Source organism: Platalea leucorodia, assembly GCF_965183815.1.
Source record: "Platalea leucorodia genome assembly, chromosome: 6".
Classification (NCBI taxonomy): Eukaryota; Metazoa; Chordata; class Aves; order Pelecaniformes; family Threskiornithidae; genus Platalea; species Platalea leucorodia.
In genome coordinates, this window is record NC_138828.1 from 18,308,725 (window position 1) to 18,322,750 (window position 14,026).

General features: G+C 41.7%; 1 protein-coding gene across 1 annotated transcript in view; it reads right to left on the bottom strand.

The window, feature by feature from the left end:
• LRBA (LPS responsive beige-like anchor protein) overlaps positions 1-13,544 on the bottom strand; it is a 416,862-nt gene extending 403,318 nt beyond the window's left edge. Inside the window, exon 1 of the mRNA XM_082315661.1 lies at positions 13,232-13,544. Within this exon, the coding sequence (XP_082171787.1) occupies positions 13,232-13,453 (222 nt within the window). The 5' untranslated portion in view covers positions 13,454-13,544. The remainder of the gene's footprint in view (positions 1-13,231) is intronic.
• Positions 13,545-14,026: the final 482 nt, after the last annotated feature.

Here is a 14,026-nt window from a genome sequence, read left to right on the forward strand (position 1 = left end):
CAGCTCACCTCACAGAAGAGCAGCTCACCTCACAGAAGAGCTCACAGAATGGTTTGGGTTGGAAGGGACCTTAAAGATCATCTGGTTCCAACCCCCCTGCTGTAGGCAGGGACACCTTCCACTGGATCAGGTTGCTCAAAGCCCCATCCAACCTGGCCTTGAACACTTCCAGGGATGGGGCATCCACAACTTCTCTGGACAACCTCTTCCAGTGCCTCACCACCCTCACAGTGAAGAATTTCTTCCTTATATCTAATCTAAATCTACTCTCTTTCAGTTTAAAGCCATTACCCCTTATCCTATCACTACGTGCCCTTGTAAAACATCCCTCCTCAGCGTTCTTGTAGGCCCCTTTCAGGTACTGGAAGGCTGCTATAAGGTCCTGCCACAGCCTTCTCTTCTTTAGGCTGAACAACCCCAACTCTCTCAGCCTGTCCTCATAGGAGGTGCTCCAGCCCTCTGATCATCCTCATGGCCCTCCTCTGGACTCACTCCAACAGGTCCATGTCCTTCTTATGTTGGGGGCCCCAAGAGCTGAACGCAGTACTCCAGGTGGGGCCTCATGAGAGCAGAGTAGAGGGGGAGAATCAGCTCCCTTGACCTGCTGGCCACACTTGATGCAGCCCAGGCTGCGGTTGGCTTTCTGGGCTGCGAGCACACGCTGCTGGCTCATATACAGTTTTTCACCACTAATACCCCAAGCCCTTCTCTGCAGGGCTGCTCTCAATCCACTCATCACCCAGCCTGTATCCATGTTTGGGATTCTCCTGACCCAGACGCAGGACCTTGCACTTGGCCTTGTTGAACTTCATGAGGTTCGCATGTCATGGTCCCTCTGCATGGCATTCTTTCCCTCTGGAGTAGCAACCACTCCACTCAGCTTGGTGTCATCTGCAAACTTGCTGAGGGTGCACTCAATCCCACTGTCCATATCCCTGACAAAGATGTTAAATAATACTGGTCCCAATATGGACCCCTGTGGGACACCACTTGTCACTGGTCTCCACCTGGACATCGAGCCATAGACTGCAACTCTTTGAGTGCTACCACCCAGCCAATTCCTTATCCACCAAGTGGTCCACCCATCAAATCCATGTTTCTCCATTTTAGAGACAAGGATTTTGTGTCGGGCAGTGTCAAATGCTTTGCACTAGTCCTGGTAGTCTCTCTTCCCTTATCCACCAATGCTGTAACCCCATCATAGAAGGCCACCAAATTTGTCAGGCACAATTCGCCCTTAGTGAAGCCATGTTGGCTGTCACCAATCACTTCTCCGTTTTCCATGTGCCTTAGCATAGTTTCCAGGAGGATCTGCTCCAAGATCTTGCCAGGCACAGAGGTGAGACTGACCGGCCTGTAGTTCCCTGGGTCTTCCTTTTTTTCCCCTTTTTAAAAATAGAGGTTATGTTTCCCCTTTTCAAGTCATTGGTAACTTCACCAGTCTGCCACGACCTTTCTAATATGATGGATAGTGACAAGATCATGGCATTTAGAGAGTGAGGATTTGATTTCAGAAGTTTTAATTTGAAACAAATAGTTTATAATCAAGTTTTACTACAGCACAGTTACAGTAATTAAACTAAACTGTTCAATTGTGATGTAATTTTAAAACAATTTCTTTGGGCAGAGTTAGGTTGCTCTTCTAAAATTTTACCTCTACCTCTATTCATATGACTGCAATTGAAAGAGATCCCAACAACTCTTTGCATATCTAATTAAAAACACCTACGGACATATCCATCTTTAAAGTGCTAAGAACAACAGCAAAGGTATCAAGATTAAATTAGCTCTCAAGTGAAACTTCAATTTCCCCCTCCCCAACTTCCACTTTGTATCCAGTTTTCCAGGCTTCCCAACTTGCCACACAAAACCTAGCTGAGGGAAAGCCTGAACAAGTTTCCCTGTTACAGTCATCTACATCATCTGACAATGTGAAAATTATTCCCCCCCCCCTTTTTCTTTTGGGGGGGTGGCAGACAATACACAACACTAACTCGTATCTAGAAGTGTCCCATGACGTTTTTTCAGCTTGCTCATGGCTCCTCTCAAGACAGGACACAGAAGTACTAAGCACACTCCTAAAACAAGATCTAGTTGGAAACAGGGATATCACTTCCCTGCAAAATGACAGCGCCATCCAGAAGCAAGAAACCTAAGCTTCTATCATCTAAATTCTATCTTTTTCAAATATGTCTAAACAACTCTGGTGATCTTTCAGTCACTGGACAAACCCCTCCACCTGAAGATAATTCACCTTCCAGGAAGGAAATCGGGATTCTGTACACCATAAAGAAAACTTTACTAAAGCCGTAACATGGGCAAAAATTCCACTGTCTTCCAGCTCCAAACCTTTCCTGTCATATATGAGTGCCTGGAGAACCTTGTTCAAACACCTTAACCACAAGGTCCGAGACTAGTTTCTTTTGATGCCTTCTCTCCATACCCATGAATCTGGCATTCTTCGCTGTATACAAGCCCAGTCTTCACAGAACAGGCGTTAGAAATGTCCCCTTACAAGTCACTTACAACACCATTGCTATGCACTCCTGACAAATGGCAATTTGAATCTTTTCCTACTACGGATAGAAATCAGGGTGACTTTCATTTCCTGCATACATAAGACACTACTAAGCCAGCAAAATTCCCAAAGAGCAATATACATTTCACTTTAAAAGCAGTACACAGGAAGGGCATGAGTCTTTAGTGCCAGGTCTTGGATGAGTCATGGAATAAACATCCCCCCAAAGGCAATACCCCTGCCAATCAGCCGATCCATAGCAACTGCAGCACACAGTGGCATTCACAGCTCCTCAGCCCACTACAGAACCCAGTGAGCACTCAGGACTCACTTTTGCAGCCCAGCACCAAGGCAGCAGGTGCCAGGTCACGGAAGAGAGGGCGGGGAGCACAGAAAGGACAAAGCAGAGTGTCCTGCTGTGAGGTTAAACAGTAGATAACCCTAGCATGGCACAAAATTGGGACCTTACTTTTGAGGAAGAAACGGGCAAGAGAACAGGGCAATCTCTTCCCCAGGAGCATTTACTCATTTGCATAAAGATGGGAGGCTGCTGGTACAGTTTCGGTGCCTGAGAACCCTTTACACAGCACTTTATGGTGGAGTTGGGCACCACTGCTACCTCATTTAAATCAAGGAAATCTGAAGTGTTAAGGACATCATAGCTTCAGAAGGTGGCCCTTGGCTGTAGATTACAAAGTGGACAGAGAACTTTTTGCAGTCCCAATTGAAATATCCATTCCCAGCATCTCAGTGTTCTCCCATTCTATAACATCAGCAATATATTAAACATACATAGCTCCCCATCTCACATTAGCTATTTCAAAACACATTCTAAAAATGCAGTCACAGTTACTCAGTTTCATACTCCATATCAGATACCTAAAAGTCAGGCATTACGGCACTTAAATTACATACTGGAAGCAAAACCTACAGTATAACTAAGCTCCCATTAGAGAGAAGAAAAAAAAAAAAAAGCTTGCCAGTTCTTTTCAATCTACTTCACAACCAAAACTACAGACAAATCACATGCTTAGTTTCAACAAAAACATTAGCACAGGCAGATGCTGACTGGACTGATAGTTTCCATTTGTTTATTTAACAGTCATGCACCATTACCAACATTAGTCGTTTGGTTCCTATTCTCTCCCCGATTGCATTGTTTTAAGGCTTACCAGCAATTCTACTTCTGTATCATTGGCCATTTTTTTGAACTTACGTCTATGGATTCTGCGTAAAGAACCTTTTTGGGGGTTTTGTTGTTGGTTTTTTTTAAGCACTACTTGATTCCAAGGTCCACCTGAATCGTAAATAATCCTGCAAAAGACAATTGTCCTTAGGAACACAGTTTTAATCTCAGGAAGTGCAAACAGCATAACTTGAAGACTTCTCTAACAATGGACTACTAAAACTTAAAAGTTTTTAAAAGCTTTTATTCAGCAATTCTACAGCAACAGGGCTTACCTTATTCTACCAAACAGCTCCCCACCCACCCCCATCCCAATCACGTTCGGGAAAGCAACCAGTACAATTCCCACACAAACTTGCACAGTTTGATAAAGGAACCAATTTCTGAGAGAGCAAACGTTCAGCATCCTGGACTCCATAATCACAGACTTCCCAGTCCACTGCAGGATGCTACTGGTTCTCGTGCTACTCTTTTATAAGAGAAATTGCTCTCCCGCTGCAGTGACCATCTTACCTGCTGCTTACTGGTGCCTCTAGCCTTTCAGCATTCCCGACAGAGAGAATAAATAAGCTACAGGTCACCCTATGCACTGTTACAGTTACTGTTTTACAGGACTAGTCCAGTATAAAATTAGAAATTTGGAGTATCTAAGTGGGGCAAATAGAATAGACTTCATTTCATTATTTTATTTCTGTAACTTCTGTTCACACCACAGAGAACAACTGCTGATGGCAAAGGGGGCAGGCAGGGGTTAACACACACACACACACACCACACTTCCATAGAACAGTATAGTCTTAAGTGGTTACTCTGGTTTTGATCTTCAGTTGCAAAGCAAAGCTAACCCAGTAGCTCTTCAAGTGTTGCTTTCTTCAGTTGCATCAACAAAATAGAACAGGTTTTTGCCTGAACAACTCACTTCCAGCTTTTCAGTCACACCAAAAATAATCTGAATTTGCTGTATAGTGCATATGAAATTTTTTGGCTAGATGTATGTAGAATAGAAAAAAAACCACACATCGACAGAACTACTCATATGCAGGCTGCAGTAAAGAGACTTGCAGCTCAAACTCGCAGAGCACTTTACAGAAGGAAACAGAGCACATCCTATTCCCACTAGCTATTCTCATTTCAATATCATCTCAAGGCAGCTATTAACAAGAAAATCATGCCTGGGACGTAGCTGTTCCCAGCTCCCCAGTTATTACTAGAAGAATCCAGTGCAATGGAAGGCATTAAGTTTTCTTCTCTGCAAATTAGTTTCTATTTAGAAACTACTTATGCCTATTTGCAAAGCTTTGGAATCTAAAGCACTGTAGCAATGCAAGCTCTTCACAAATTCCAACAAACTTCCGTATCAGTACAAAGACTCCAGTGTCTCAGGAAAAGGTACAATTGCAACTCATGCAGCATCATTATTTAGCGAATTTCATTACAGCAGTTGTGAAAGGATGCATCTCGATTGCTATCTGCTCTAAATACGGAGCACCGCATACTGGAAACTACAGTCGTCGCTGGCCACACGTGGTATTAAAAAGCAGGTGGCAACAGTATCCTGTTTTATGCAAATTAATTCGAGCTCTCAGATTCCTGGCAAATGGCGAGAGTTCCCAGAAAGACAAAGTCTGAAGGTTTCCCAGAGGAAAGAAAATGACCAAACCAATTTTTAGACAGGCAATAATATGCTCTAGCACAATACCAAGTCTAACAGAAAAATCCAGAATTAGTTAAAGCATAAATGTAATCTAAATTAGGACATTAGTAATTAGGTCAAGCTAATACCAAAAGCCATCATGCAAAATGTTATGAAGAGGCCAGCAAGGCCTCTAGGGGCTGGGGAAGACACTTGAACGGCAGAAAGTTAGCTAACTGTAATTAGTGATTATGAACAAAAACTTTCTTCCAGATTGACCCATTTAAAATAAATAGAAGTTCTTTAAAAAGATATGCATAAATTTAATGCATGCAAGACTTAATTTGTCAGAAAAGATGCTTAAAGGGTTTTATACACAGAAACACCGAAGGTAGCAAGTAGCTATTTCACATCCAACGACTGAACTGTAGAGCATATTTAATCTGTGCAACAGATTAAAGCTTCCTCCTTAAGGTTCATAAAGAACTTCATGACCTCATAAAGAGAGAAGCTATAAATGCTTTAAGTTACCAACTTACCTAGTAAAAAAAAAAGTCAGAACACCATGCCAAGTGGAATACAGTTCAGAATGACTGCAGGTTCCCCAACAGGTGGTAAAACAAATACACAGACAGTGAAAGAAACCACAGAGCACGCTCATTTTTATCTTTCATCAGACTTGAAATCTTAACACAAAAAAAAAAAAAAAACCTCACACTTGATGATTTTCAGAAGACTGGGACTTCTCAGCAAGGTTCAGCATCTGCAAGTACAATTGACTAGCCACTGAGTACTGAACACCATACCAAACCGACACTGCCTTAAAAAAAAATGAAGTAAATAACTCATCTCTGATTCTCCTCAACCTCCAGTATTCGTCCAATACAGCCACTTCAAAAAACTTCTCTTTACTCACACTCCTCTTGAACCCGCACACTTTGGTTCATCCCTCCAGTAATCTCTTTCAACGGACATGAATAATTATCTATTTGTATCTCACTCTGCAATGTCCAGCCTTTGCAGCAACCTCAACACGCCATCCACCTATTTCCCTCACGCTTTTGACTAATTTCATTCTATTCCCTAATGCGCAAATGCTTTTCCTGAGCCAGTCCATACAGCCACTATGTTACTGGGCTATCTGCACTACTCAGGCCAATGGTCCATCTAGCCCAGCATTGCCTGACAGAGGTGATACAAAATACTACTTAGAGAGTGCAAAGCAACTACAATAGATACCTGACTCTCTCCTTTGTTACAGGACACCAGCTAGAAAAATCTGTCATTGAACTGATGCATTTTCCTCTAAAGGGGAATTCTAAAGTATGCCATGAACACATTTTAAACAGGCTTACTTGTAGAATGGACTGGTAATTAAAAATTGTCCATCAAATATTGCATTACTAAGATATGATATATGTAAATGCCTGGTTCAGCCTTGCTTTTTCAGCTTTGTTTCAGGTTTGTACAGAGCCTACTAAAGGCAGTACAGGATGCCAACACTTCTGGAAAACACAGAGTGCGTGTCATTCACAGGCTTTCACAGGTACTTAAAACTTCAGACCGGTCATGAGAAGCTATAAAAATTGGCCAGTTAGAGGAAGAGGGAGAAAAACTGAACATTTTCCTGTATGGTCTTAAGATTTTCTCCTCAATACTTTGTTGTCCTACAGAGTGTTTTAAGTTGCAGTCACAGAAGCGAGTTGATACCACAGCCAAAGTACAAATCAGCTCCTCTTCAGAGCCCAGACAATTTTCATCTAAGTCGTCAGCACGTCTCATTCAAGACTGCCATTACCGTCTCACTTACCACATTCCATGCCTTTCTCAACTGACCACAAAGTTTCCCTAAATTCCTACACTTACTATGCAGGGTGCTATTTCCACTAACTACAAAGTAACATCCAAGTTGTGTCAATACCTGAAAAAACCCCAATGCACATCACTTCAATAGTAAGTGTATCCATAACTACTCAGAATACATTCTAACAAGATGGAGGTCTGTAATTCTTATTTCAAGGGAAGGACAAGTGACTCCCATCACTCAACAATTTTGAACTAGGTAAAGTCTGGTGAAAGACATCTCTCACCCTCATTTAGTCAGCAAAACTTACCAAAATCACCTTTTACTGTTACCAGATCCCAAATTAGATGTCTTCAAAACCATGAAGATGACTTGGAATCAAGGAGTCTAAATTTATTCATCAAATTGGGCACAAGCCTCCCACAGTGAAGGGGCCAGCAAGAAGTAAGTTTGCATCTGATATATTTTATAAAAAGGACACTGGGAAGATTTGGAAGCATTACAGATCTTTTGCTGAACTCCACTCCTTCACCAAGAGTAAAACCGTGCACGATCACTAGGACAGCTGACTGTCGCAATTTACTATGTTTTTTTTAAAAAAAACTACAAGCTTGACCCAGCTAAAGCCACGGACTTACCTTATCATCTATACCGTAAATGGACAGAAGTGACTGAACTAGGATAACTGTAGCCAGAGGTGTACTTACTGGGAACCTACTAGGGAAGACTGCATATATTAAGAAATGCACAATATTCAGTGATGCTCTAGAAACTATTTGGTTACTCTCACTTGTCATCGGCATTGATAAGTTTATACAGAAAATAAATCCTAGCATTCCCTAAAAACATCCAGTAAGGTAATGAAAACAATGCATTGTTATGAAGACATTTATGGTGCATTTTTACTACTGCAATATGTTTAATTCTATCAGCATTAGCTTTGGGGGTTTTCTACAAGAAGGTACATGCAAAAAAAGTCTGTGACCAGAGACAAAAAAAGGGGAATTCCTACTTCATAAAATCCATTGTACTAGCGCTTCAGAAGCATTCATACCAAATCAGAAACCTGTTGTATCAGCAGGTGATGCCATTAGCTTTCAATATGAATAATTGATAAAGAGTTTATAGTGCAGAAACCATAGCAATGGAGACATGTCAAATAGAGCAGAGGGCACATAAGCAGAAGGCAAACAAGTGGCAGTCCTGACATTTATCTCAGATTTGTTCTATAAAACAAGCCAAGTGGGGTTGGGGAAGAAGGTTGCTTTAAAAAGAAGAAACGAGGAAAGTAAGCAGTCAGGATTTCAAAAAGGTACGTTGAGTTTTGTTTGTGGTTTTAGTAAAGTCTGGCAGAAGTGAGAGAGATGACAAATGAAATGTTGAAGTCATTTTAGTCTTTGCTCCTCAGACCCTGTTATTTTTCCTCCAAAGGTGATAAAAACTAAGATTTCTTTCTCATTTGTACTTCGTCACTAGGGGACTCTTGGTGAGGACCTCAAAATCCATGAACAGAATCAGAAGCAACAGCACATTCTCTTCACCAAAGAGACAGACAGAACATTAAAAAAAAGTCTTTGCAACACAGACTGAGGGGAAAAAAAAAAAATGGAACTGAAACAAATAACTGAATCTATATTATAGTAAATTGAACAATTAGAAGTGCTAAAGCTTTGTAAAACAAAATTAGCTTAGAGCAAGTCATGGCATTTATTTAGAGAAGAGCAGAAAGTCTAGAATATCTGTTGTCTCTATACACTCGTCGACTTGAGACCTGAGTAAATTCTGGCACAAAGTCCCCAAACGGAATTATACCAACACCACAGAGACAGACAAGAGTTGTACAGTCATCTGCTTGAGGCATACCAGAATTTTGCCAGAATACTCATTTCCCACTGCAAGCCTAATAATGCAGCATAGTTAACCCCTGCACATAGAGCATTCATTATGAACAAAACACTTGTCAGTGAGAGCCCTTTACCTACTGAAGGACAAGGATATCCAGTGACTTAATTTTTATATATAATAAACAAGAAACAATAACTTGGAAACAAGACAACACTGGCATGATACAAGACAAGCCCCTTGAGAATGGAATAGCCCAGAAGCTCCACCCAGGATTTTAATCTAGAAAAGATTTTGCAGGACTTGCTGTACTTCCAGTGCAGGTTGTATAGCCTTCAGAACAGAATTCGTTCTCCAGACCTGAAAACTTCAGATCCTAAAAACCTTCTTTGACACTAGCAGTGCAGTACTGTAAGTAATTTTATATATATGTATGTGTTTAAGTTTTGCCAATTGCTGAATTATTTCTACTAATGAAGAAACTTTCAGATAGAGTAGTAGGAGGTCAACTTATCTTTCTGTTTTGCTATGAAACCCACATAGCTATTTTAAGTCAGTAACAGATCCCACTGTAAACAATTTATTTTTCCATTCTATCGTCTTCTCCTACCAGGAGGTTTTTTATTTTAATAAACTCAGTTGGGGGAGGGAGGGTAGCGCATATGAGGTAACAAACAGGAATTCACCTGATGTGTATACAAAGGAAATTCAAGGAGTTACTGCCGCCCAAAGTCAATTAAAAATATAATTCACAATGCATGAGCAGTATATACCCACAGTTCAGCTTACTGTCTGTCAGAAAAGTGACAGAACAGATTAATACTTGAACAAGAATGTGCTTTCAAAGTTTTTCACAGAATAAGGAGCTTCTTTCAAGTCAGTATTTTCCTTTTCAACTCTTAAGAAGTGCTGAAATACACAAAGCCATATCTAACATGGGCTGGAAAACTAGGTTCTCAGAGAATACTGACCAAACCAAAGCAGATCAATTTGAATATTTCTAATAGTAGAATTTCCAAAGACAACAAAATGAGACTACTAGGTTTTTGATGGATGCTAGAAGTGAGCTTACTAAGCACTCTGTTACACTGCTGGACAGAGAAAACCTTATAGGTGGTTCTCAGCTCCAAGATCCAAAACTGCTGGACTGAACAAGTTATTTGCTCAAGTTATTTGCTCAATCAGGACTACAGAAGCTTAAATTTCTTTAATAAGCAGCAGGTCAACTACTGTGCACTTTGGATTTTTGACCTTCTGAGTCTTTCACATATAAAGCATGACCATCTCTTAAACCCTTAAGGATGAGGAACAAAGACAGCACTTCAGGCTTCTCTTGACTCTCCATCAGAAACAAAGAAATTCACCATAACCTCCATATGCTACAGCAAGCTTGAAGAGCATAAAGAGCAACATGTTTGCTCGAGAAATAAAAATTAAGTCAGCTAACCTCCCTTTTCAAAAAAAAAAAAAAAAAAAAAGCCACAAACCTCTTCACATTTGAGGGTGGTTATGCTATGAAGAATAAGTATGTAAAAACACCTTTTGACACAGATTTGCCCATCCCTCATTCCACTCTGGTCTAAAGACATCTCACTTTAGTGATAAAAAAAATCCCCCAAATACCATACGTCTCCTCCTTTCAAAGTACAAGAAGCGAGCTAGCTGATTTCTGCTAACAGCACTGAGGTAGTGCAGTTATGAGTCACCAAACTGAATGAAACCCAATAGGAGGGCATACATTGGGCTTAACCCCATTAGTAACGACAGATCACAGTATGATTTTCATACCCCCAACTGAACCTGCACACACATGAGTAAACTCACTCCAAAAGCTATTGGGAAACAAACTACCAGAAAAGCCATAGCTAAGAATCACTTCTCCGTATAAAAGTTAAATCTTTTCTGCATACACACACAGAAAAGTAAGTACACCATTGCTAACCAATATTTCACATGCCCTAAATTCTGATCAGTGTGATTTCAGAGGTAGTAATCCACAAAACAAAGAGGTCACAGCTAACAACTGAACAGAGGCAGAACTCAATGACAGATGGATGAGTATTGCTTTGTAGGGAGACCTCATATCCCAGAAAGCGATATTAAAAAGTCAGCTTAACAGTTTAAAAAAAAAAAAAAAAAAGAAATCCAGAAAATACGCACTTTCTGTAACAAAAACTACAAGTTTGTTGGCTGGTTTAATTTTTTAAGCATTCCAGTTTTAATAAAACCACAGAACACCAAGACATCTTCTCCTTCTGAATTAGTTGCCAGTAGTTGACGTGTTTTCCCAGGACTCAGAGAAACCAAGGGACCTACTTTTTTTTATATCGTCCAAAAATTTTGATTTTGTTCTCACATAATCCAGGTAAAGTGCCCTTACTACCAAACCACTGGTTGTTTCGTGATAGCTATCAACTGACTGCTTCTGCTTTGATAAATAACGTGGTGCAGGAGCAATAACTTTAGCCTCCCACATCGTAGGCAGGTGTGCTGGAACAGTTGGGGAATCTTCTCAGAGAGGTCAGGGATGTTGTTTCACTTGCACAAAAAGTGAAAACACAGTTCCAAAAATTTCCAGGGCCAGAAACTCTCCCCTGCTTCTATTTGGGAAATGAAGATCCAGTCCACAGGTCAAATTCTTCAGACTTCTTAAATCTAAAATCAAGGATTCTCTGAATCAAGCTGAATTGTTTCGTTCCTCTCTTGTCCAAAATGGAGCAGAAAAGGAATCCCAGGATCAAGCAGCTTTTACATTTTTAATTATTCTGCTGAACCTCTTTCCACTGCTGCCATAAAACACACCTCCAGTACACCACTGAAAAGACCATGCTAGAAACAAAGTAAAATTTAACACACTCATGAACAATTTCCCCTCACACAAGTGTCCTAAATCGTAAACTATTTACCAGAATTTCCTTTTGAACCTCATGTCCACATACCTGAGCGCTGAGTTTTGTCAAGGGGACTCTAAGCAACTTAAATCACTTTCTCACACTTGAAGCATCCATGAAACCTCTGATCTGCACTTTGGTTTTGCCAGTACTGCAATTCCTCTGTATTGAGACTTTCACCCCCCCAAACAATTTAGAGCATTAGATTCTGTTAATACAAAAATATTCAAAAAATAAACATTTATCGTAACCCAAGAAGATAACATCAAAAAACATTAAACAGACAAAGCACATGTAAATACTTAGTGACCATTAAAACTTGCATGTAGCAAAGAATACTACTAACAAAATAACTGAAATGCATTTAAAAAATAGTATGCCTTTCGCGTCAACTTTCCCTGTTACCGAGCTTTATACTATTACATGCTTTCACTTCCTGGTTTGTCAGAAACCACGCTGGTTTAAAGTCAAAGGTGCTCACTAAAAGGAAGAAGGAGGAACAATGAGTATTTTTAGAGATCTTTTGAAGCTTCTGATAATAGCAGAGTATCTTTGTAAACTTAAAGACAGTTTTTCTCCTAACGTTTGGTCTCCTCCAGCAAGCCAACATTAACAACTAACCCGACTGTTTTAGATGTGGCCCAAAAAGTTCAACGATATATATTGGGTCTGCAGCTTCGACAGGAAAACTTGTATCCTCGATTTTTAGTGAGATGCTATGAAGTATTAAATACATTCATACTGTATTCCAAAAATAGCAGCTGACTACCTAATTCATTAATAAAAAGAGGACATTGAAACCACGTTCTACTCTTCCCAATGAGCAGAGTAAGTAAAGCATTCGAACAAACTGCTCCCTGACACCCCCACCACCTGTAGACAGAACGGGAAAGTTCTGCCTACTTCCAAAGCAAACGGGAAGCAAAAAGGGGCATAAACATCTTCATGGGAAAAGTTGTTTTGGCTTAAAACAACAACGTGTGTGTTTGGATGACAGTTTGAGTTACTAAATCAACATTTAACTTTCTTGTTGAGTACAGCTGTTGAATGTTTAAACATAACAATACACTTCTCAGTTCTAAATAAAGCAACAATTTCTCTGAGGCAAGCTAAGGAGGATGCTGTTTAGAGTTGTTCCAAGTTTAAATCTATATATAGAGGCTCATATGCTTTATTTTCAGCTTTTGTGATCCATAAGTAAAAAGAACCTAGCTGAAACCTAGTATGGTGAAAGTAAACATGTAAAAAAAAAAAAAAAAATAGATACTGACAGAAAAGTAACATCAAAAAAGCATGGGATTCTTCCGCATGCATATACTGTTCTTTTCTCTCACGCCCAGAAAGGCAAACAACTTACCAGATTAAACACAGTGTCGACAATGTCTCTGTTGGACACTTCACCAACTTCCACCAGCCCTGTCAGCACAGCAAATTTCATCTTGATACCTCGGATGGGGACTCCTGGATTCAAAGGCTGCAGCACACTTCCCCCTTCAGCAGCATTTCCTTCTTTTCCCGCTCCTCCTCCTCCTCCATCATCACCTGTTGGCTGCACAACTTGTTTGTCTTCACTCGCCATGGCTAGTTCACTTCAGGTTACGACGTGAGACGCCAGCGGGCACGCTCGCCGCTCCGGGAAGAAGGGGCGACTGGGGCTCCCGGGGAGGCGAGGGGCGGCCCACTCCTCCCCTTCAGCTCCGGCTCCTGAGGAAACCCGCGTCCGGCGGGGGGGGCGGGCGGGCGGGAGGACGCGCCCTCGGCGTCCCAGCTCTCCTCAGCAGCCGGCGCCTGTCAGCGGCTGGCTGCCCCGGGCAGGTCTTTGCAGCCCTGAAGGACAACCCGAGAGAGGCTTCAGCCCGCGGAGAGTCAGGCGCTCCCCGCCAGCCCCAGGGTCCCGCCTCCGGCCAGCGGCCCCCGTCCCCTGCCCCGCGCCGGGGAGGCGGCAGCGGCCGCCGCGGCAGCGCTCACGCCTCTGCCCGCGGAAGTCCTCGCTCCCCCGCAGACCCGGGGCACGGCGAGAGCCGCACTCCGGCCGCGGCCGTGAGGGGATTAATTTTTTTTTTTTTTTTTTTTTTTAAAGGGAATACGCTCCTCCTTCCCGCCCGGCTCCCCGGCTGCCGCCTCTCCGGCCCCTGCCCTTGCGCCGCCGCCG